The 23,743-nt window shown below is 34.0% G+C and overlaps 1 protein-coding gene across 1 annotated transcript in view; it reads right to left on the reverse strand.

Annotated features, from left to right (window-relative positions):
* Window positions 1-7,607: 7,607 nt before the first annotated feature.
* LOC114330250 (venom protease-like) overlaps window positions 7,608-23,743 on the reverse strand; it is a 56,088-nt gene continuing 39,952 nt past the window's right edge. The window contains exons 5-7 of the mRNA XM_028279574.2: window positions 22,357-22,574; window positions 17,356-17,561; window positions 7,608-7,921 (exon numbers count right to left, since the gene is read on the reverse strand). Of these exons, the coding sequence (XP_028135375.1) occupies window positions 7,706-7,921; window positions 17,356-17,561; window positions 22,357-22,574 (640 nt within the window). The 3' untranslated portion in view covers window positions 7,608-7,705. The remainder of the gene's footprint in view (window positions 7,922-17,355; window positions 17,562-22,356; window positions 22,575-23,743) is intronic.

Here is a 23,743-nt window from a genome sequence, read left to right on the forward strand (position 1 = left end):
GTACTTATGTATATCACGGTGTGAATAAAATCCATTTAATATTTTTAAGTTATTTTGTGTGCATGTTGATATTAATCTGGTTCCATTATCGTTTCTGGTATTTTCACCGTGTGCTCCTACCACTTTGTTGTTCAATTCCCGTCCAACTCTGCTATTGAAGTCTCCTAGATTTGAAGTCTCCCAGATAAAAATTTTTATGTAAACATATTAAAAAGAAGCTGCAACTCGATAAAAACTGCCTTATAGAAGAAATACTGGGAGTCAAAAAAGTTTTAAAAATATTTAATTCAACTAATCGTACCACAAAAATAATTTAATTGGAACGTACACAAAAGATTGGGGGGGGGGGTTTAAGGGAACAAAACACCCATAAAATTTTTATGGGGTGCACAAAATTTCAATATAATTTTTCTTTAAGATGCTCCTGCCATAAGAATGCCACATGTCCATTTTTAATAATACATCACTAATAGTTTTCGATATATTCGAAAAAATCGATTTTCATTTTGTAACTTCAAAGGGCTGTAACTTTTTTTATGTGCATATTTGTACTAAGGTAAGTTAGGTTCATTCGAACTATTTTTGGTCCCAGAATATGTGATTTAATTTAAGACTTGTATTTATGTTACACCCTGTATATGGCGCAACACACATCTACGGAGAGAAAGACCAAAATTTATAGGACAGCAGTTAGGTCATTTAGGACTTACACTGCGGAAACAAGACCTGACATCACAAGGCCAAAAAGACTGATGGAAATGTGTGAAATGAAAATAGTCTGAGATATCACAGCAAAATCATTATGGGACAGACAACGTAGCACAGACCTCTGGCAAAGCTGTAATATAGAGAACATAAATGACTAGAAACTGAAAATAAAAAAAAATTAAATATATGGTTTTGCTTGTTTCTCGATTCAGAGGGTTGCATAATCGCTGGACAGCTATTTCCACCATTTCAGGCTTCCTCAACAGCGCTAGCATGCACTTCTCTGAATCGAAAAACAGCTCAACCATCAATTTGCGGGGAACTTAAAAATCGTTGAATTTCCCATTGGGACGCAATACAGCGATATCTCTTAACAAATTCTTCTTCTTCTTCTTGTGCCACTCCTATCGGAGATTGGAAATCATCAAGGCTACCCTGACTTTGTTTACAGCTGACCTAAAAAGTTCATTAGTGGTGCAGCCAAACCACTCTCTCAAATTCCGCATCCACGACATTCTTCTACGGCCTGGATTCCCTTTTCCTTCTATTTTTCCTTGCATTATATTTTGAAGTAATGCGTATTTATGACCTCTCATCAGGTGACCCAAATACTCGAGTTTTCTTCGTTTTATCGTTAATAAAATTTCTGGGTCTCTTCCTATCCTTCGTATTACTTCAAGATTTGTGATTCTTTCAACCCAACTTATCTTCAGCATTCGACGGTAGCACCACATCTCGAAACTTTCAATATTTTTTATGTTGTTCTGTTTGAGAGTCCAGGCCTCTACACCGTATAATAGCGTGTTAAATACGTAGCCACTTAGCATTCTTAATCGTAGAGGGATGCTTATATCTCTGTTGCAGAAGAATTTTCTCATATTTATGAAGGTGGCCCTGGCAATTTCGATACGTCTTTTTATTTCATTGTTTTGGTCTCCAGTTTCGTTTACTAAAGTTCCCAAGTATTTATAACTTGATACTTTTTCAATTTGAATGCCGTTTATACTAATATGTGCTGGTTGTGTCATGATTTTACTGAAGACCATATACTTGGTTTTTTTGATATTAATGTTTATGCCATAATTGTTGCAAGCAATATTTATGTTTGTAAGTAATCGTTGTAATTCTTCTACTGTTCTTGCAACTAGTACAGTGTCGTCTGCGTATCGAATATTATTTACAACCTCTCCATTGATTACGATTCCTTAATTTGCTTGCAAAAGGGCTTCCTGACAGATGCTTCCACTATATACATTAAATAGCAGTGGTGACAAAATGCATCCCTGTCTTACTTCTCTACGTATTTCTATTGCTTTTGATATCTCGTTTTCTATTTTGATGTTAGCTTTCTGATTCCAATATAAGTTGAGAATTATTCGCAGATCTTTATTATCTATGTCTTTTCTTTCAAGAATGTCTCTTAGCCTATCGTGGCGTACTCTATCAAACGCTTTTTCAAAATCGATAAAACATACATGTACTTCTTGATTAACGTCTAGGCATCTTTGTGTAAGAACATTCAAACCGAAGAGAGCTTCTCGAGTACCTAGTCCTTTTCTGAACCCCATCTGTGTATTACTAATATCTGACTCCAACTTTTGATAAACTCGGTTGTGGATAATTTTTAGAAATATCTTTAGTAGATGGCTCATTAAAGATATTGTTCGATGTTCTGAACATTCTTTTGCATTGGATTTCTTTGGCAGTGTAACGAATGTAGACAGCAGCCACTCTTGAGGTATAATACCAGTATTGTATACTGTGTTAAATAAGTGCAATATTATACCTATTGATTCATCATTCAAGAGCTTTAGTAATTCAGTAGGAACCTCATCGGGTCCATTTGCCTTTCCAATTTTGGAATTTCTAAGTGCCATTTCTACTTCACATTTTAGGATTTCAGGTCCCGTTTCACCATTTACCTTGTCAATGTTATTTCTGTTGTCCTCAAACAATTCTCTTATGTATTCACTCCATCTATTAATTTTTTCTGTTAAGTCTACAATAATATTTCCGTCTTTGTCCTTAAGCAAACTTATTTGATATCTTCTTTGGGTTCCTGTAAGTTCTTTTACTTTTTTATGTATATTGAATGTGTCATACTTTCTTTCATAGTCTTCCATTTCTACACATTGTTCTGTAATCCATGATTCTTTGGCCTTCTTTATTATTTGCTTTATGTTCTTATCAACCTCTCTGTATTTTTCTGAATTATTCTTCAATTTGCGTCTTTCATCCATTAGTTCTAGTATGTCTGGTGTCATCCACACCTTATGTTTCTTTGGAGATTTGGTTAGGTGTTTCTTTCCCGTAGTTCTTATTATAGTGTTTATATACTTCAGTTTTTCATCTATGTTGTCTGTTCTGCGGATTTGGTTTTCTGCTACACTGAGGTCGGTGTTGATTTCTTCGCGCACTGTTTGTCGTCGGTGTTCACTTTTAAGCTGACTCAAGTCCAACGTTGGGATGATGGTTTTTCTCATTTTCTTTGGTCTAGCTTCTAACACAGATACTACTGGATTATGATCCGAACCGATATCAGTTCCAGGGTAAGTTTTAGTAGATTTCACGGCATTACGGTATCTTTTTGTCACCATTATGTAATCTAATCATTATGTAATCTTAACAAATTGAAAAGTCTCAAATGCAGAATTCACCACTCAATAAAGTTAAAATGGTAAATAGTTATTTAAATCTGAGACTCTTCGTGTTGAAAGTTCTCTCTGGTACATCCATAATCTGCCACTTTTACAATTTATAAGACCGCAGACGACGAATATAGAAAACAAAAAGGACTCCTTGCAATCACATTCTGTTTTCGTTCGTCTAGGAAAAGGACAGAAGAGGAACTTTCTACTACTCTTCTTCTTCTTAGCCTTCTATCGTCCACGTTTGGACATAGGCCTCTCCCAACTCCTTCCATCGGTCTCTATCCTGAGCAACATATTTCCAATTCGTTCCGGCTACTCTTTTAATATCATCAACCCATCTCATCTGTGGTCTTCCTCTCGGTCGTTTACTTTGGTAAGGTCTCCAATGTTGTATCGTGGCATTCCAACGTTGGTCTTTTTGTCTAACAGTGTGGCCTGCAAAGCTCCATTTAAGTTTGGCAACTTTTGTTGTTATGTCCTCGACTTTTGTTTTTGATCTTACCCAGTCGCTCCTCTTTTTATCTGACAGTCGTATACCTAACATTGCTCTTTCCATAGCTCTTTCTGTTGTAGCTAGTTTATTCATATTTGCCTTGGTTAGGGTCCAGGTTTGACACCCATATGTCATGATAGGAAGGATGCACTGGTTGAACACTTTGGTCCTCAAATATTGATGTATTTTGCGGTTCTTAAGTATCCAACCAAGTTTTCCAAATCCTGCCCATGCTAGTCTTGCTCTCCTATTAATTTCCGCACTTTGGTTTTCTTTGTCAAGTTTCAGGATTTGGCCTAGGTAGATATATTCCTGGACTTTTTCTATCTCACTGCCATTTATAGTTATGCGTCTGGGGTCATCTGTGTTTGTCATTATTTTTGTTTTCTTCATGTTCATTTTTAGACCGACGTATTGGGAGCTGCCTGCGAGTTCCTCTATCATAATTTGCAGTTCCTCGAATGAGCTCGCTATAATCACAATGTCGTCAGCGAATCTGAGGTGATTTAGCTTCTTGCCATTAACGTTAATGCCATAGGTTGACCAATTTGTCGTTTTGAAGACGTCTTCTAGTGCTAGGTTGAAAAGCTTTGGCGATATTACGTCTCCTTGTCTCACGCCTCTCTTAATAGGGATGGGATTTGTATTTTCGTCTAGTTGTACTATCATAGTTGCATTTTCATATATATTATGTATTTGTTGTCTATATCTCGAATCTATTCTACAATTATTAATAGCTTGTTCTATGGCCCACATCTCGATACTATCAAACGCCTTTTCATAGTCTACGAAGGCAAGAAATACGGGTAGTTGGTATTCATTTGCCTTCTCTATCAATGTTCTCATTGTCAGCAGATGGTCTGATGTACTATATCCTTTGCGGAAGCCAGCCTGTTCCACTGGTTGGTAATTGTCCATTTTGTAGGTCAACCGGTTGTTAATAATTCTCATGAATAGTTTGTATACTTGACTGAGCAACGATATCGGTCTGTAATTCTGTAGGTCACATTTGTCCCCTTTTTTGTGTAAAAGTATTACTAGACTTTCGTTCCAGTCTTTAGGGATCTTGCTATTATGGAGACATTTATTAAATAGCTCTGTTAGTATAGGGATTGTTACTGTCTTGCTTGTTTTCAAGAGCTCGGCAATTATACCGTCCTGTCCTGGAGCTTTAATATTTTTTAGTTCTTTTAAAGCTCTTTCTATTTCGAATCCCTTTATATTTGGTAGTACTTCTGATCCCACGTTTTTTATTTTTCTTTTGACGTTCTCCTTTGTTGATTCATTAGGCTGGCTTTGCGAGCTGTACAAGCTTTTGTAGAAGTCTTAGACTATTTTTGTTATTTTATATTTGTCCTTCTCTTCCTTACTATTGGCGTCTTTAATTTTAATGATTTTTTGAACACCCAATGCGGGTCTTAGACATTTTAAGCCTCTGTTGTTTTCAATGACTCGCTCTATTAAGTTCTCGTTCCATTTTTGTAAGTCGCGTTTTAGTTCTTTTCTAATTGTTTTATTAAGTTCTATGTATTCTTGAGTATGGCGTTTGTTTTGCGTTAGTAGTTGTCGTCTTTCCGTCATCAGTTGTTTAGTTTCGTTGCTTATTTTGTCTTCTTTAGTACTTGTTTTCTTTGCGACCTGTAGTCCGGCTTCGAGAAGGTTCTTATTGATGTTTTTGTTAATTTCGTCAATTTCATCTTGATTATGTGAAGGATCATATTTGAACTTATCCGCTAAGACCTCTCGGAATTGCTCTTCATTTGTTTTTACTTTAAAGGCATCTATTCGCGTTGTTTTTTTAAATATTCTTTTCCTCTCTTCTTTCATGTTAATATTTATTTTTGCTCTAACTATACGATGGTCACTACCCGTTGTTACGTTGTTTATTGTTGTTACGTCTTCGAATATTCTTTTGTTGTTTGAGAGAAAATAGTCTATTTCATTTTTGGTGGTTCCGTTAGGTGCAACCCATGTCCACTTTCTGTTAGGTTTCTTTTTGTAGAAGGTATTCATAATATACATGTTTTCTTGTTCCAGAAATTCCATAAGTTTTTCTCCCCTTGTGTTTCTTGTGCCGAATCCAAAATTTCCAATCTTGCTTTCAGAGTCTTCAATCTTACTTCCAATTTTGGCGTTAAAATCTCCCATTATTATTATTTTGGATTCTCTGTTGGTGTCTATAGCTTTTTTAAGATCTTCGTAAAAAGTATTTATTTCTTCATCAGTTGCCTTTTCAGTTGGAGCATAAACTTGCACAATCTTTAATTTGGTTTTTGGATTTAGTTTTAAAATCATGTATGTAACCCTGTCTGAGATGCTGTCAATTATTTGAATTTGTGATTTTCTCTTCTTTTTGATTAAGAAACCTACTCCACCGTATGTATAGTCTTCATTGCCTTTATAATAGAGCCTGTTGCCTGAATGTAAGTCCACATACCCTTCACCTCTTCTTTTAACTTCTGATAGTCCCATTATATCCCAATTCATATTCCCTAATTCCTCTTCTAGTTCGTAGGGTTTTTCGTCTTTTGCCATGGAACGGATGTTGTAAGTTGCTATATGGAGTTGTTTGTTGTTCTTCTTTTTCAATGTCGACTTCTACTACTCAAATCTGAGTAAAGATAGAAAAGTAAATAGATGGTTTTGCTTGTTTTTCGATTCAGAGGGTTGCATAATCGCTGGACAGCTGTTTCCACCATTTCAGGCTTCCTCAACAGCGCTAGCATGCACTCCTCTGAATCGAAAAACAGCTCAACCATCAATTTAAGGGGAACTTCAAAAGTCATTGAATTTCCCATTGGGAGTGAAAATAGAATGTGATTGCAAGGAGTCCTTTTTGTTTTCTATATTCGTCGTCTGCGGTCTTATAAATTGTAAAATTCGCAGATTAAGGATGTACTAGAAAGAACTTTTAACACGAAGAGTCTCAGATTTAAATAACTATTTACCATTTTAATTATAAATAATATATTATAATATAATAATATAATATAATAATATTATAAATAATAATTAATTAATAATAAAACAATAATAGAAAGTATTGGGTTGTACGGCGCTGAACTCTGGGAAATCAACCAAAGAAACAAGTCAAAAATCAAGGCGATGGAAATGAACTATTGGAGACGATGTTGCCGACTCACTAGACTTGATAGGGTGAGAAACGAAGATATTAGGAGACAAATGGAAATCGATCTAGATATAATAGACATAACCGAAGCCAAAAGACTTAACTGGTATGGACACCTTCAGAGAATGCCTGAAAATAGATGGCCGAAAAAAATAGAAAAATGGACTCCACCCACAAGAAGAAAACGAGGTAGACCAAGACGATCCTGGAGAGAAGATATCGAAGATGCAATGACCGCCAGAGACTTAAAAACTGAAGATTGCCTCGACAGAAATCGCTGGAAATTAGGATGCGAGAAGCGGCGACAGTTGTAGAAGACTCGCTTAGTATATATATTATATACCATTTTAATTTTATTGAGTTGTGAATTCTGCATTTGAGACTGTTAAATTTGTTTTCAATTTGAAAAAAAAAGAATGATATAGCCAGATAAGCAGAATGGGAGAAGGAAGACTGATAAAGATAGCACGAGACAGATCACCAAACGGCAGAAGGAGTATGGGAAGGCCAAGGAAGAGATGTAGTGACAACCTGGATATCCGATGAGGAGGCAGCCGAAGATGAAACAGGCGCGAGCATATTAAGAAAGCAGGAAGAAGTAGAAGAAGAAATAAAAGAAAAAGTATTTAAATGAATAAATTTTTACTTATCACTAACTTTTAACTTATCACTACAGCAGAGCACATAAATATTTTAAGCAGCACAAAATGTTTTCTAACTCTTCTACTTTGGTCTGGATGTTGGGTGCGCATTTTGGTATTCATTAGGCCACACAATGCTTTCAATCCAGTCTAGGTAATATGAAACTCTTGTGTATACTGCTGGACTCTTATTATCACCACATGATTTATCAAATGATGTGATTCCAATTATCGTGAAACCTGTATCCAAAACATCTTTATACCTATTTTTTACTTGAAGTGGACCACCTGAATTCCCCTAAAAGTACAAACAACTTTTATAAAATAATTTGACAGATTGGATATTTATCTAGTATACAGGGTGGGGCATTAGTGTGACAAAGTCCAATTACTCGTTTGTCGTAAGAGATACGAAAAAAAGTTATTAACATAAAAGTTGAGGTACAGATAGGACCATAATATAAAAATATTTTCAGATATATACAGGTTCACCCGTATTGACAGGGTGACACAAACTTATGTTTTTTTAAATGGAACACCCTGTATGTTTTTACATTTTTCGATTGTCCTCGATGTCTTCTTTCTCAAAATATAGGGTTTTGTAATATTATACAATTATATAAAAATCGAGGAACAATCAAGAGAACTTAGCGAGATGCGTAGAGAGCAGAAAGAATATAGAGAAGAAATAAGAGAGCTACGACAGGAGAATATAACATTAAGGGAAGAAAACACGAAACTAAAACAGGCAGTTTATCAAATAGAAGAACGGCTTGAAAGTTTAGAAAATCAAAAAAGGCGGAAAAATATAATTATACATGGTTTGAACATAGACACAAATGGCCCAGATATCCTAAAACATGCAATGAAAAATTTTCTGCAGATAGAATTAGAAGTAGATGTACAAATAGAGAAGGCTTTGAAGTTAGGAGAAAAAGTTTGTTTGGTTGAGCTTGAAAAGGAAGTAGATAAAAGAAAAATCATGCGAAACAAAACCAAATTGAGAAATCGCGAAGAAGGTCTAGTTTATATCAACGATGACCTATCAAAGAAGGACAGAAGTGTACAGAAACGTGTCAGACAAAAAGCGCAAGAACTAAGAAAGGAAGGGAGAAAAGTGAAAGTAGGGTATAAGAAAATATATGCCGATCATGAAATATGGCGCTGGGATGGAATGAACCAAACGTTGGTGGTAGAAACCAAAGCAAAAAACTAAGCAATAGCAATGAAAGGAAACAAATGACGACTAAAAATGCAAAGAAAAGGATTACGAACTATGGAAATAAGACAAATCAAGACAGCAATAAAAAAGAAAAGCCGAAAAATGACAAGATACAGTTTGCAACAGAGATAAAGAAGACGGAAACGACGCAGGCAATGGACAAGGCAATAAGCAAAAATAACAAAAAGAAAACTAAAGTTAACTTGGGTACATGGAATGTAAGAGGCACATACGAAACAGGAAAACTCAAAGAATTAATTAGATAAATTAAAAGATATAATGTAGAAATAATAGCTTTACAAGAGACAAAACAATTGGAGACAGAAATAGTAGAAATAGAAGACGTGGTATTTTTTAAAAGCCGGGGAGAAACCAGAAAGTTAGGAACAGGTTTTATAATACAGCGAAAATGGAAGGAAAGAGTAATGGCATTCCAACCAATATCAGATAGATTATGCACAATAAGATTAAAAGGGGACAAACGAAACATAAGTATAATAAATGTACACGCACCGATTGAAGATGCCACAGAAGAAGAAAAAGATGAATTCTACGAGCAATTGGAAAAAGACTGTGATAAATTACCAGGGTTTGACATCAAAATAATAATGGGAGACTGCAACGCCAAAGTCGGAAGAGAGAATATATACGAACACATAATAGGGAAATATAGTAAGCATGAGGTGTCGAATGATAATGGCCAAAGAATAATAGGCTTTGCAACAGAAAGGCAAATGGTGATAAGAAGCACACAATTACGCCGAAAAGATATATATAAAGGAACGTGGATTTCCCCTGATAAAAAGACAGTAAATCAGATAGACCATATTTTAATAGAGAAGAAACATGCAAACAATGTAATAAATATAAAGAGCATGAGAGGGGCGGACTGTAACTCTGACCACTACTTGGTGAGAGCAGAATACAAAATCGAGCATAACATAAAGAAAAACAATAAAACGAAAGAAAAAATTGGAAAACAATTCAACATAGGACTACTAAAAGATAACAACACACAGAAGAAGTATGAACAGGGAATAACCAACAGACTAATCAGGGAACAAGAAACGTCAAACCCAGACAAGCAATGGGAAAATATCAAAGAAGCAATCTTGAACACAAGTAAAGCAATCCTAGCGAAAACCAAAAGAAGACACAAAACAAAAGATTGGTATAATGAAGAATGTCAAGAAGTAGCAGAAGCAATAAGAAATTTAAGACTCAAAAATCTCACAAATGACGAAGAAAGCACTAGAGAAGAATACAGAGAATTGAGAAAAATCATGAAGAGAAAATGTAGAAGCAAAAAGAGAAAATACAACGAGAACAAACTGAAAGAAATAGAAGAAAAATTTCAAAAAAAAAAGAAATAAGATCATTGTACCAGGAAGCAAAAAAAATGGAAAGAGGATATCAAAAAAACAACCCATATATGAGAGATGATAAAGGGCTGTTGCTAAATGAGCCGGAAAAAATAATGGAAAACTGGCAAAACTATTTCACAGAACTGCTAAATAAGAGCAAAATACAAAAGGAAACAAACCATGAAATTGAAGATGATCAGATAGCAATAGAAATACCCACAGAACAAGAAATAAAGAACGAAATAAAGAGCTTGAAAAATAACAAAAGCCCAGGAATAACAGAAATATCGGCCGAAATGATAAAATCAGGAGGGAAAAGATTACAGAGAGAGATATATGACCTGATAAAAAGAATATGGGAAGTAGAAAAAATGCCAGAAGAGTGGACCATAGCAAGGATATGCCCTATACATAAAAAGGTGATAGAATGCTATGCGAAAACTACAGAGGCATCGCACTATTAGAAATAGTTTACAAAATCTTGGCACTAAGTATAAGAAAAAGGCTAAGTCAATATTCGGAAAAAATACTGGGAGAATACCAGGCAGGTGTTAGAAACAACAGATTAACGACTGACCAAATATTTGCCTTAAAAGAAATACAGACTACTTGTTACGAACATACAACAGTACTATAATATGCTTTGTTCATAGACTTTAAGCAGGCTTACGACAGAGTAAATAGACAGCAGATGTACGAACTGATGAAAGAATTGGGGATACCAAGTAAAATTGTCAAGATGATACAGATGACGATGGAAAACACAACAAACGAAATAGCTTGGAAAGGGTATACATCCAAAAAGTTTGAAACCAATGAAGGATTACGACAAGGAGACCCACTATCAACAACGGCATTCAATCTAACATTGGAAGGAATAATCAGGAAAAGCAGAATAAACATGGAAGAAACGATATTTATAAGGTATATGGAATAAGGGTGATATGGAATAAACGCATTTGCAGATGATCTGGCGCTATTAGCAACAAGCAAAAAAGAACTACAAAAGTTAATGAAAAACATAATAACAGAAGCCAAAAAATTCGGACTTAAAATAAATGAAGAAAAGACAAAGTATATGATAATGGGAGAGATCCAAAAAGAAAAAGAGAATAACATCATAGTACAAATAGATGGAGAAAAAACATACTCGTTCAAAAGAGCCAAAGAAATTATTTACCTGGGAGCCAAAATAGATGAAAATGGTCATGAAGAAGGGGAGATAAAGGCAAGAATAGCTAAAGGAAATAAAAAATATGGAGCATTACGCACATTATTGAAATCCAAATACGTATCAAGAAAAACAAAAATAAGAATTTATAAGACTGTTATCAGACCTACAGTATCATACACATGCGAAATATGGGTGCTCAAAAAGTCAGAAACAGACCTTTTAGAAAGATGGGAGAGAAAAATGCAAAGAGCAATATATGGAGGTGTGAAAATATAAGGTCAGTGGAGAAGAAGAACCAATAAAGAATTGGAAGAACTATATCAAGAGCCAACGATCACGACGACGATCAAAGCACAGATAATACGATACTTGGGGCACATCGAGAGAATGGGAAGTAAACGAATGCCAAAAATGGCACTCTCACGAAGAGTAATATGTACCATCTCAAGGAAGAGTCGTTTTTTATAGTTGTCAACTTGTTCCAAAATTTTTACATTATTAAAATCAAATTTATGTCCTTTATTTAAGTGGTGATCTACTAAGGCACAACAGTTTTTTCTGATGTTGCAGTCACTTTTATGTTGAGTGACGCGTTGTTAATAAACTCCAGAATCAATTAATTATAAGATTGACACTAACCATTTGAGTAATATCTACTGTAATATTCTAAGTAATTCATAACATTCTTTCCCAAAATTTAAAAAATACAAACAAATTACTCAATTAATCTACTAACAATGAATCTACCTTATTTTTATTCAAGTTCTGAATACCAGTCTTACACTAACTCATTACGTACCATCGATTACAATTTATAGTCAATTTAAAATACTTCAAGTCCTTTTTCATTTGTCTACTATTACCTTTCCACCTTAAAATTTCGCAAATACTTTCTCTTGTTTACTTTGACGTATTCACTAAAAATTTTTTTTTTCAATATTAGACAACATTCTATTAACATAAAATATATTGCAGTTACCATAACTCCCAAATATATGTCAAAATAACATCAGTCATTTCTCAAGTCAATGTTCAATATAATATGTTAAACGAATTTAAATTATCACTCTTATAGTTGTAAGTAATGAAATGTTTTGTCTTTTGTCCATATCTAATCTTAATAAATTTACAGTTTTCTCCTGAAGAAGTCACCAAATAGTGACGAAATATTGAGACCTAGAACAAATAGAGTTTTATTTCATCTGACCGAATTGTCGTTATTCAAAAAATCACTATTTAACACAGTACGGTCGAAAATATTTGTACAAATATATATATATATATATATATATATATATATATATATATATATTCTATTGCCCGTTTTGATAGCTACTGTGTTATTCTTATAGAGTGCATTTACTGCTTTTAATAATCTTCGTGGAACTTCGATGTCTTCCATTGCTTCCCATAGCTTGGTTCTAGGCATCGACTCATATGACTTCTTAAGATCTACGAAAGTCAGATGGACGGATCCATTTTTGGCCGTTCTTTTTTCTATTAGTTGTTCGGCCGTGTAAATGTAATATAAGCATGCTTCCCCCGCTGTGAATCCTACCTAGTCTTCTCCGATTTTTAGACCAGAACAAAAAAACGTGTATTTTTGGATGTGAGAGGTGGCATTCGGATGTTTGCAGATAACGTTAGGTGACACCTTCAGTAATAATAATTGACTTATGCTCTTCCTCAAATATGCCCGGAGCATTAATAAAAAAATTAAAATATTTAAGAATTTCGAAAAACATCGATTTTTTTCTGCTTTCTTTGCTTATAACTTTAAAACGGTTCGTTTTGGTACAAAGTCGTGAAGAAATAACATAAAGATAATTGAATTTTGTATGATATACGACTGGTCAAAAATAACTTAAGGTATTACCTTTTCTGCAATATAGCAATAAATACAAAATAAGGGGGCAAAATACGCCTGTTGTTATTCAATGTTTCTTAACCACTTTGGTAGCACTTAGAACGTTAGTAATTCGCTTAGAAAATTCTTATAACTTACTTAAATGTTCTACCAAATTTCATTAAAATCGACCTAATAGATTTTGCATAATAAATATGCAATATAAATGTTTTTAAAAAAGTTCAAATTTTTTAAAGCTTTCTGAACAAAAAGCAGACCATTTAGAAGTTGGCTAATTTTTGTACATATCAAGAGGTGCTCTACCTATCTAATACTCTTTACAGAATTAAAATTGGATTATTTAAAGGGCCTCAGCAATGTTTTAAAATTATAAACAATTTTTTGGCTTATAAACAAATAGCTTTGTTTAACAATAAAAAAATTAATTTTTAGCAATGCAAATAATTAAAACCCGTTTAATTTGACTAAAACTTTCAACTGCTGTCAGCAGATTTGCTATTTTATTTTTTAATCAAAATTTACTCTCGTTCAAAAATTGCAATTTTTCGATTTTTTTAATGTTCCACCGCGTTTATCTCGAAAACTATGCATCCTACGAAAAAACTTGTAGGAACATTTTTTGCTTAGAATTACCCAAGAAATACAAAAAAAAATGTTTTATTTTGCGAAAAATCGATGTTATGTAATTCCTCAAGTTCTTTGTTTATAACAATCTTATCGACATCCGGATCAACTGTTACCCAAAAAATTCGTGTTCTACGGGTCAAAATACATCAAAAACTTGTGTAAGTCCATCTAAATAAAAGAGCCCGTAGCACCCACTCCTGGACACAGCACTAATTTGTTTATAAGCCAAAAAATTGTTTATAACTTTAAAACATTGCTGAGGCTGCTTAAATAATCCGATTTTTAAAAAAGGTTTGGATTGCAAAATTATTATGCAAAATCTAGTAAGTCAATTTTAATGAAATTTGGTGGACGGTTTTAGCACATTACAAAAATTTTCTAAGAGAATTAGGAAGGTTCCAAGTGTAACCTTAAGTGATGGAAAAATATTGAATAAGGACAGGCTTGTTTTGCCCCCTTATTTTATATTTATTGCTATTTTGCAGCAAGGGTGTTAAATTAAGACATTTTTAACCAATCGTATCTGATAGAAAATTTAATTATCTTTGTTTTATTCCTACACGACTTTGTTCCAAAATGAACTGTTTTAAAGTTATAAGCAAAAAAAAATGAAAAAAAAACGAAATTTTTTGAAATTTTTAGATATTCTATTTTTTTTATTAATGTTCCTGGCATATTTGAGAAGGAGCATAAGTTATTAACGAAGTTATCACCTAACTTTATCCGCAAAAATCCGAATGCCACCTCTCACATTCACCTAAAAACAGATCCTTCCTGGTCTATTTATCTTTTATCAAGATATCCAAATTTTTTAATAACAATTTTAAAGATTGATGCCTACATAAACGAAGAAGCAAAAAATTTATACCAAGAAGTTAAGAAGTCCAGGAAAACTAAAAAGAATAATACAAAGTATTGCAGAAACAAAGAAGGTTTACTCCTAGGTTAAAAACAGACCAACAAGAGAAACTAGAGGGAAATGAGATTTGTCATGAAGATTATTGAAGAAATAATAAGAGATATAAAAAATAACAAAAGGGCAAAATAAAGTGGTATACTATCTGACATGTTTAAGGGAAGTGGTGAAAGACTAAAAGAAAGAATATGCCGCTTGACATTAGCAGTTTGGTAAAAGGAAGAAATGTCGAAAAAAATAGTAACCTATGATTGTGGAACCTGGGTAATAACGAAAAGGGATGAAGCTTAACTCAGGACATTCACATGGAGAATCAGGAGAAACAACGAAGTTAATGAATTGAATGAACGTTACGATATTATACAATTTGTGAAAAGTCAAAGACTGTCATGGCTGCACTCAAAAAAATTTAGTTCGTAATATTGATTAACAGTGATTATTGAATAGTATTTCGTCGTAACAACAACTTAATTTTCTGTTTCAACGAACTTTTAGACATTGACTAATGTATTTGGTTACTGTCACAATGATTGAATAATAATTGTGAAAATAACTAGGGTACATTAATCAATAACATTCAATTTATTCAGCCAATAACTTAGTTTCGTATATTTAATAAATAATGTTATTTCTGGCAGCAACTCACTTTCATGATTTCGTAGATGACATGCAATTACCTTGGTTTATCGTGACAACGTACAGATTTCATTGAAACAATGTACAAATGTTGTTAATATAGAGTAATATGTGATTATTGTATAGATGTAAACTGATTGTTGTGACAACGAATGCATGAATCAATCTACTACTGCGTTTAGTAACCACAATCAATGCGTTCATGGTGACAATAAACGTAGTTGTTGAGAAAATAAATGTTTTGCTTGACCAGTTGAAATGTAACTCCTTTTCCTTATCGTGATACCCCTAACTTCTCTGTGTTACCATTGTTTAAAAAATAATTCTTTGTTAAACAATGCTGTTACCTCTGCCGAAGTGCCGAATAATAATTTCATTTTGTTTCCAAGTGTAGTCCGTAGTATAAGGAAGTTTTCGTGTGTCTATTATCGTGAAATTTCGGTCGAATTCTTTTTAATTTTTTTTCGAATCCTGAGAAAACTAATTAGTATTTTTGAAAATTTAAACGCAGTATAAAATATTACAGTATTATAGAGGATCTGAAGTCCCTGAGAACTTCTATAATGATGATTATTTTAATATGTCACAGGGGTGAAAAAGAGAAAATTTATTATGATTTTTAATTTCAAATATACCATTCAAAAAAAAAAAAAAATTGTTTATTCTAAGGGACTTTCAGCCCTCGGTAATAATGTAATATTTTATTCTGCGTTTAAATTTTTCAAAAATACTTATTAGTTTTCTCAGGATTCTAAAAAAATGAATGCGTTTAAAAAGAATTCGATGGAAATTTTGCACCTGCGCTCTCAAATAGGATTAAAGTGTTATACATTTTTGAAATCACTATTTCAAACGTTTTTAAATGAGCTGTCACATGATGTACTTTCCCATTTAAAAAAATCAAAGTTATGCCTGTCACCTGAAGAGGGATCGTGTAAAATTCGAAACATTGATGTTATAATATACTTTGATTATTTTAAAAATCGACCTGTCCCAGCGTTTTGCTTATGTGCTAAAAATAAATAAGTTAATAAGGTGGCAAGTGTAACACTTATTCCAGCGCACTGTATAAGTAAGTGAAATCATGATATGATTTCTCATATTATGAAAAATCACACAGTGTAAAGTCCATTAGGTTTAGGACAAAAAAGGGGGATTTAAAAAATTATTATTAATCAATATCATACATTGGGCTAATGCATTCAGTAATTATTAATATAAAATACGTTCATAGTAGGAATGAACGAAACTGATTGTAAGAATTAATAGATTTGCTTGTAAGAATAACCGTATTTATTGTGGGAATGAACGGAATTGATTGTAAGGATAAACGGAAATAATTGTAGAAATAAACGAAATACGTTAGGAGAAATAACACTGTTATTGACACAACGAATAGTCTTCGTCGGTCAATTAACGACGTTGTTGTTTCAATGAATAATGTTCGTTGACTCAATGAACAGAGTTCGTAATATCAATAAAGTGATATTATGGTATACATAATGAATGTTCATCCATTCAATAAACGTAATACATTGGCTCAACTAACTAAAATATTGAATTGATGAACATCGCTTTGCTGTTCCAATAAAACCAAGAATTGGACAAATTTTAAATACCTATTGCGTTTGTTGTCTGAACTAACGTTTTTATTGATATTACGTACCTTTTTCTTTGAGTGTGGGACATGTTCAGAGGCAAGACGACGCAAAAACAACAAAAAAAATATAACAATGGAAGCCGATAGGAAGGCGAAAAAAAGGAAGGTCCAGGACGAGATGGTTGGATGACGTATGGAGAAGAAAGGCACAAGAGAGATCCGAATGGAAAGACAGACAGGCAAAGACCCATCTAGGGTTATGATGCCAAAAGAAGAAGAAGAAGAAAAAGGAACTTACAAAAAAAATTAATAATTGAACTACTTACTTGACATGTATCTTCTCCTACTTCTCCTTTAACACATATCATCATATTACCGTTAATACCCTTTGGAAGATAGGAACCCTTGGCATCGTTGTAAGAATTGTTGCATTCTTTTGTTCTGATTTCTTTTAAATTATCTTGTAGGAAAAAGTTACTACTTTCTCCAGAATATTCTATTTTGCCCCAACCAGAAGCTATCATATTTCGTTCTACAAGAGATAGAGGGTAATATTATATAGTACGCATTGTTTATAGTTGATAAGAGCAAAGAGATAATATATAAGGACAGCTCAATGTAGACAAGACGAAAACGGCGGGTTGGTTGGGAAAAATATTTCCATAAGATTTTTTTGCATAATCACATTCGTGAGACATCCCAGAATAAGGTTCAAGAAGTCGCCCACGTGAAAAGTGGTCCAAATTTTTTTTAACAATTTTTTTTAATCAAATTGCAAAAATCAATGTTTTTGGCCAGACAATTTTTTTAGGTTTTTTGGGCCATTCTAGATAAAAAAGGTCTCTTAAAATTTTTCTTTAAAGTTGGTCATATTCGAGTTATAAACAATTTAAAATTGAAGAAAAAACGAAAAATGGCGATTTTCAAGGCTTAATAACTCAGTTAAGAGTTGTTATTATGAAAGTCAGAAAGTGACTAAATCAAAGTTTAATGCCCCCCCTACAAGATGCTGAAGAAATTTTTGTCATTATTTTATTACTAAGCTGTTATTTATAAGTAATAATAATGAGCACCATGCACGTGTTAGGCGACCGTAAATGCTGAGTGCGAGAGAGATGCCATTCCGGCAGTCAAATTGTGCATCTTACTTGCACTCACATTTACAGCCGCGTCAATACGATCTAACCGCCCATTGACCCCATTGTTATTAATTAAAAATAACAGCTTAGTAATAAATTTATAACACAGATTTCTTCAGGATCATGTAGCGGAGGCTTTAAATTTTGATTTAGTCGCTTTCTAACATTCATAATAATAATTTTTAACCGAGTTATTAAGTCTTAAAAAGGGTTATCTTCGCGTTTTTCAAATTTTAAATTGCTTATAACTCGAAAAAGATCAACTTTAGAGAAAAATTATAAGAAACCTTTTTTGTCTAGAATGGTCCAAAAAACCTAAAAAAAATTTGCCCGAGCCAAAAATAACGATTTTGGCAATTTGATAAAAAAATTGTTAAGAAAAATTGAACCACTTTTCACGTTGGCGACTTCTTAAACCTTATTCTGGGATGTCTCACGAATGTGATTATACAAAAAATCTCATGGGAATATTTTTCTCAACGGACCCGCCGTTTTCGCCTTGTCTATAAGAATAACGGTATAAAAGCTCTTTCAAATAATTAGGAGCTCATTTTGACAGGAAATTAAAATGACAGAATCATAATCCACAGAGACAGTTTCTTGGAACATTTTGGATGTGTAAAAGTATCTTTGGCATTACCCAGGTTCAGATCATAGGTAAAAGGAGAGAAAATAGAAAAATATATCAACTGAGGCACGAGTCGAAAGCTCGAAACAATTGGAAGAGATAAAATAGGATGGTACAATGGTTTCGAGAAAGAAGACTGTTGCAATATTATATTTCTTTCTTATTTCTCAAAATCAAGTTCCTGAAATGTTATGTGTATCCTGTATTACTATATGGATGTGAAACCTGGATTATGAATGCTCAGAATATCTTGGGTTCAACGCATTTCAAACAGAGAAGTCTTGAACAGAGTAGTCAAGGCGAAGGTTACTTAATCAAGATGATAAAAGCAAAGAAAACTTGAATATCTCTGGCATATAATGAGAGGTAGCAGATACTGGATGCTGCAGTAAATACTCAACGGAAAGATCGACGGAAAAGAGGAATTGGTAGGAAGATATATTCATGGCTCCGAAACCTTCGTCAATGGACTGGCTTATCAGTAGATCAACTATTACATGCCGCGCGAGGTCGAGAGGGATATCGGCAAATTATCATGGAAGCTACCCACGCCTAAAATTTGGACACGGTACTTAAAAAAGAAGAAGAAAATAATGAACCAGTACCGGTATTATAAGAACACTTTATATAATTATTAAATGTACTTGCCAATTTTTTTTTGTGTCACGGTGACAGGAAAATACAGCGTGTTTTTTTATGTTCGTTCATGGGTAATCTTTCATTTTTTCTATTATAATTTTGATTATTTTGACGAGATTTTCCGTAGGACTATATGTTTTATAGCATTAACATTTAGCAAAATCTATAAAAGTCACTATCAAGGCTGCATTCTTCTTTTTAATTTGCTCTTATAATAATTCTTGCCGTTGAAAATTGGTCGGATACAGGATATTCCAATCCTGAAACCTGCTTGTTTATTACATAACATCGTTATTTCTCTCCAGTTTTCGCATACTTATCATCATCATCATGGCTTATTCACTCCTGGCGGAGTGTTTGTCGCCTTTTGGGCTCTCTGATTCATTTGTTGCAGAGAATCAGTCCGCTGTTGTTTTTTATTATTATAGCAGCGTGTGTGACTTGGCCCTATCTACAATTTTCCTCCATTCTTTCCGGTCCTTACAGAGCTCCTTCCGATTGTAGATTCTCAGCTTCTTTATCTCTCCTAAGACTTGATCTCTCCATCTTGTTTTGGGTCTTCCCTTTGGTCTCTTTGTTGTTGGTCTCCAGCCAGTTATTCGCTTTAGCGTAGAGTCTGGGTTAGCTCTTTCTGCGTCTCCCAGCCACCTGAGCCTTTGCGCCTTCACGAACTTGATTGTGTCTTCACCCTGGATGACTTCTTTAATTTCTTCATTAGATAGTCTTCTAAATTCGCCTAAACTTATCCTCACCGGTCCCATTATTCGTCGAACTATCTTTCTCTCTAAGATTTCTAACCTCATTTCATCTTTTTGTGTTAGGCACATCGTCTCTGCACTATAGGTGATCACTGGCCTGATTGCAGTCTTGTAAATTTTTAATTTAGTTGTCTTACTAATGTGCTTTTCTTTCAAGAATTGTTGGTAGTTCCAGTAGGTTTTATTACCCAGTAGGATGCGTTCATTTATTTCATCCGTTCAATCATTTCTGCCATTCACCATAACTCCCAAGTATTTGAAACGGTGTACTCTTGTATTGATGTTCGTATTCTCTCTTGAACACTTGAGGTATTTCGTTTTGCTTTGGTTTATTACTAGCCCTCTCTTCTTTGCTTCTTTATCTAGTATTAATATTATATTCTGCATGGTTTTTAAATCTCTAGTAACCAGTGCAATATCGTCTGCATACGCTATCAGTTGGGCTGAAGATTCGACAATCGTTCCCATAATTTTGGCTACTCTTACTGCCCCCTCTATGGCAATGTTAAATAATGTTGTTGGCAGGGAGTCTCCCTGGCTGACACCTACCTCCATTTGTACTTCATTTGACGGGCCTTCCCTTGTTAAGATTCGTGCCTTGGATTCCTTCATCGTCATTTTCGTGAGACTTACTAGTTTTTCTTGAATGCCTAGTTGATTCATATCCGTAATTAGCTCCTCTCTTATTACACTGTCAAAGGCTTGCTTGTAGTCAATAAACAGTATATGTAGATCCATTCCGTGCTCGTAACTTTTTTCGACGATTTGCGTTACAATGTGTATTGCATCTATTGTTGACTTACCTTCTCTGAATCCATGTTGGTATTCACCTATTTTTGTTCTCGTTTCTTTTTCTATTCTTTGTCTGATCAAATTAGTTAATATTTTGTACATTGTATTTAATGTCGTGATTCCCCTGTATTTAGTTCATTTCGTCTTGTCGCCTTTTTTAGGGATTGGTGTTATCAGACCGCAATTCCAATCGTTCGGCATGCGTTCTTCTTCCCATATTCGTTCTATCAGCTTGTGGATTCTGTGGGCTAGTTCCTCTCCCCCTTTCTTGAAGAAGTCATTTATAATGTCATCTGGTCCTGCTGCTTTCCTTGTCTTTAATCTGTTTATAGTCGTCACTACTTCGCTGTATGAGGGAGGCTCTGATTGTTCTCCCTTGCTATTTTCTGTTTGTTCTTCATTTTGTGCATTTTCAGCATCGCCTTTACTTTTGAACAATTCTCTATAGTGTGTTTCCCATTCCTTTTTTCCAATATTTGCCGGTATCTTTTTCTTATTCTGTGATTTTATGTGTTTATATAATCTTGCATTATCATTACTATTAGCTTCGAGTTCCAGCAGTAAGTCTTCAATCCGTTTCTTCTTTTTAGTTCTGCAACATTTGTCTGACTCTTTCTTCTTCTCTTTATAGTGTAGGAGATCTTGTTTCCCTGTGGCCACCCACCTGTGTCTTGCTTTGTCCTTGTCTTTACTAGCTTGCTCGTATTCTTCATCGTACCAATCCTTTCTTTTATTGTCTTCCATTAGTACTATCGTCTCCTCTGCTGTTGTTAAGATACTATCTTTTATGTTTTTCCATGTTTCATCTATGTTCGATGGTTTTAGGACTAGTAGTTTTTCTTCCAACTTAGTGCATACTTTCGCATACTTATACACCACATTTTTTGGATCGCTTGATTAGTTGATTAGAATCCCATTATTTAATTTTCTGGTCTGGCGGAGGTTCTTCAACCCAAATATCTCCTAATAGTGGTGCTATTAGCTCCCTCTGTCCAGCTTTTCACAATTCTGTTGGGATATCATTATTTCCCGCTACTCTCTTGTTCCTCAGGTGTTGGATTGCTTCAGTGATTTCTGTCTTTGAAGGTGTCTCCACATTTACCTTTAGGTAGTTTTCATCCGGCTCTACGCCATTATCCTGTTGCAAACACAGCTCATTTTTTTCTTCTGTTATAAGTTCTCTGTAGTACTCTTGCCCCTTTCGGGGTTGATCTTCTGTTGTTGTAAGCATCGATCCTTGTTTACCTTTTAGTGGTTTGTCACTGTTATTGTAATTCTTTTTTGCAAAACGTTTAGTGGTTGTATATAGCTCTCTTAGATTGTTCGTTTTAGCTACCTATACAAAAAAAGATACTCGACAAAAATACTTACCATGACTAAATCTTTTAGATTGTAAACAAGCTGGATAGACAAATGGAGAACGAAGAACGTAATTCTCTAGTTGTATAAGTGCAATATCATTATATTTTATTGACTGCGTATAGTTGGGATGAGGTATACTCTTCAGTATTTTAAAATCTTGTGGATCAGCCTCGTCTTTATCTGAAGAAATACCAAAGTCGCCTAAATGTACCCATTTGGCTTCTCCACTAAAAAACAGTAAATTAACAGAATTAAGCTTAAAAACATGAAAGGCTGATATATATTAGGACGAGGACGTCGACGACATGGTAACGGTAACCGGTGAATTGCTCGAACGCAATTGCTCGAAATCAATTGCTCGAAATCAACTGATCGGAAACGAAAACGCCGTAAAAATGAGTGGCGCATACAATATTCTAGCTACAAAAGATCTGATAAGAATATTACGTAGCGCGAAAATGTATTTTCATTTTGATGCAAAGTAAAATGTTATTCTAGTTTTATTTTAAAGGAGTTTTTCATAATATTTGCTAAATTTGAAGTAAAACGCGCCACAAAAGAGTAACTTTGATACAGTTAATTTTAAAGCCCTTTTGTGGCGTGTTTACTTCAAATTTAGCAAATATTATGAAAAAATATTTTGAAATAAAACTATCTTTTGTAGCTGGAATATTGCATGCGCCACTCATTTTTACGGCGTTTCGCGGTTTTTTATTCTTGAATCAGGAGTTTTTCAAAGTTATTTATAAATTAAATGTATGAAGTTGAATGCAATGTGTCTCGATTACACGTTACGCTTTCTAATGGTCGATTTTGTCGCATTACCTCCCAAAAATGATCTAGTGTACATCGAATGTATATACACTAGATTTCTTTCTATTCGAAATAGATTGAAAAAAAAATATTGAGGTGGCCGGTAAATGAACTCTGATTTCCCGTTGCCCGATCAAATTTAACGTGGTAACCACTACAACTACATAAACCATTTCGGTGATAATGGTTAGTTGGATTCTACTTTTGTAGCTTAATAACTTCTAAACGGCTTAACCGATTTTGATCACTAAACATGAGTTTGAAACGTATTGACAATTAGTATCTGATGCATCTAAGGTAAAGTATGATAACTGAAGGTATTACAGGCATTATTGAGCTTAAAAACTGTTTTCCCATAGGAAATAGACTTTATCATATTTATGAAGCCTTTAACTTAAAAATTCGAATTTTACCGGATATGGGGTATACACCGTTAGATGTGCATACAGCCTGTCTACAAATGCTCAGTTATTGGCGCAATTCGTAGGTTAAAATTTTGAGTAATTGTCGAAAAACCAAAATTTTCAAAGTTTAGTTTTTCGGCTATACTGAGCGGTGTGTATGTCTGATCCTGACGGCTTAG

Source organism: Diabrotica virgifera, chromosome 4, assembly GCF_917563875.1.
Source record: "Diabrotica virgifera virgifera chromosome 4, PGI_DIABVI_V3a".
Lineage (NCBI taxonomy): Eukaryota > Metazoa > Arthropoda > Insecta > Coleoptera > Chrysomelidae > Diabrotica > Diabrotica virgifera.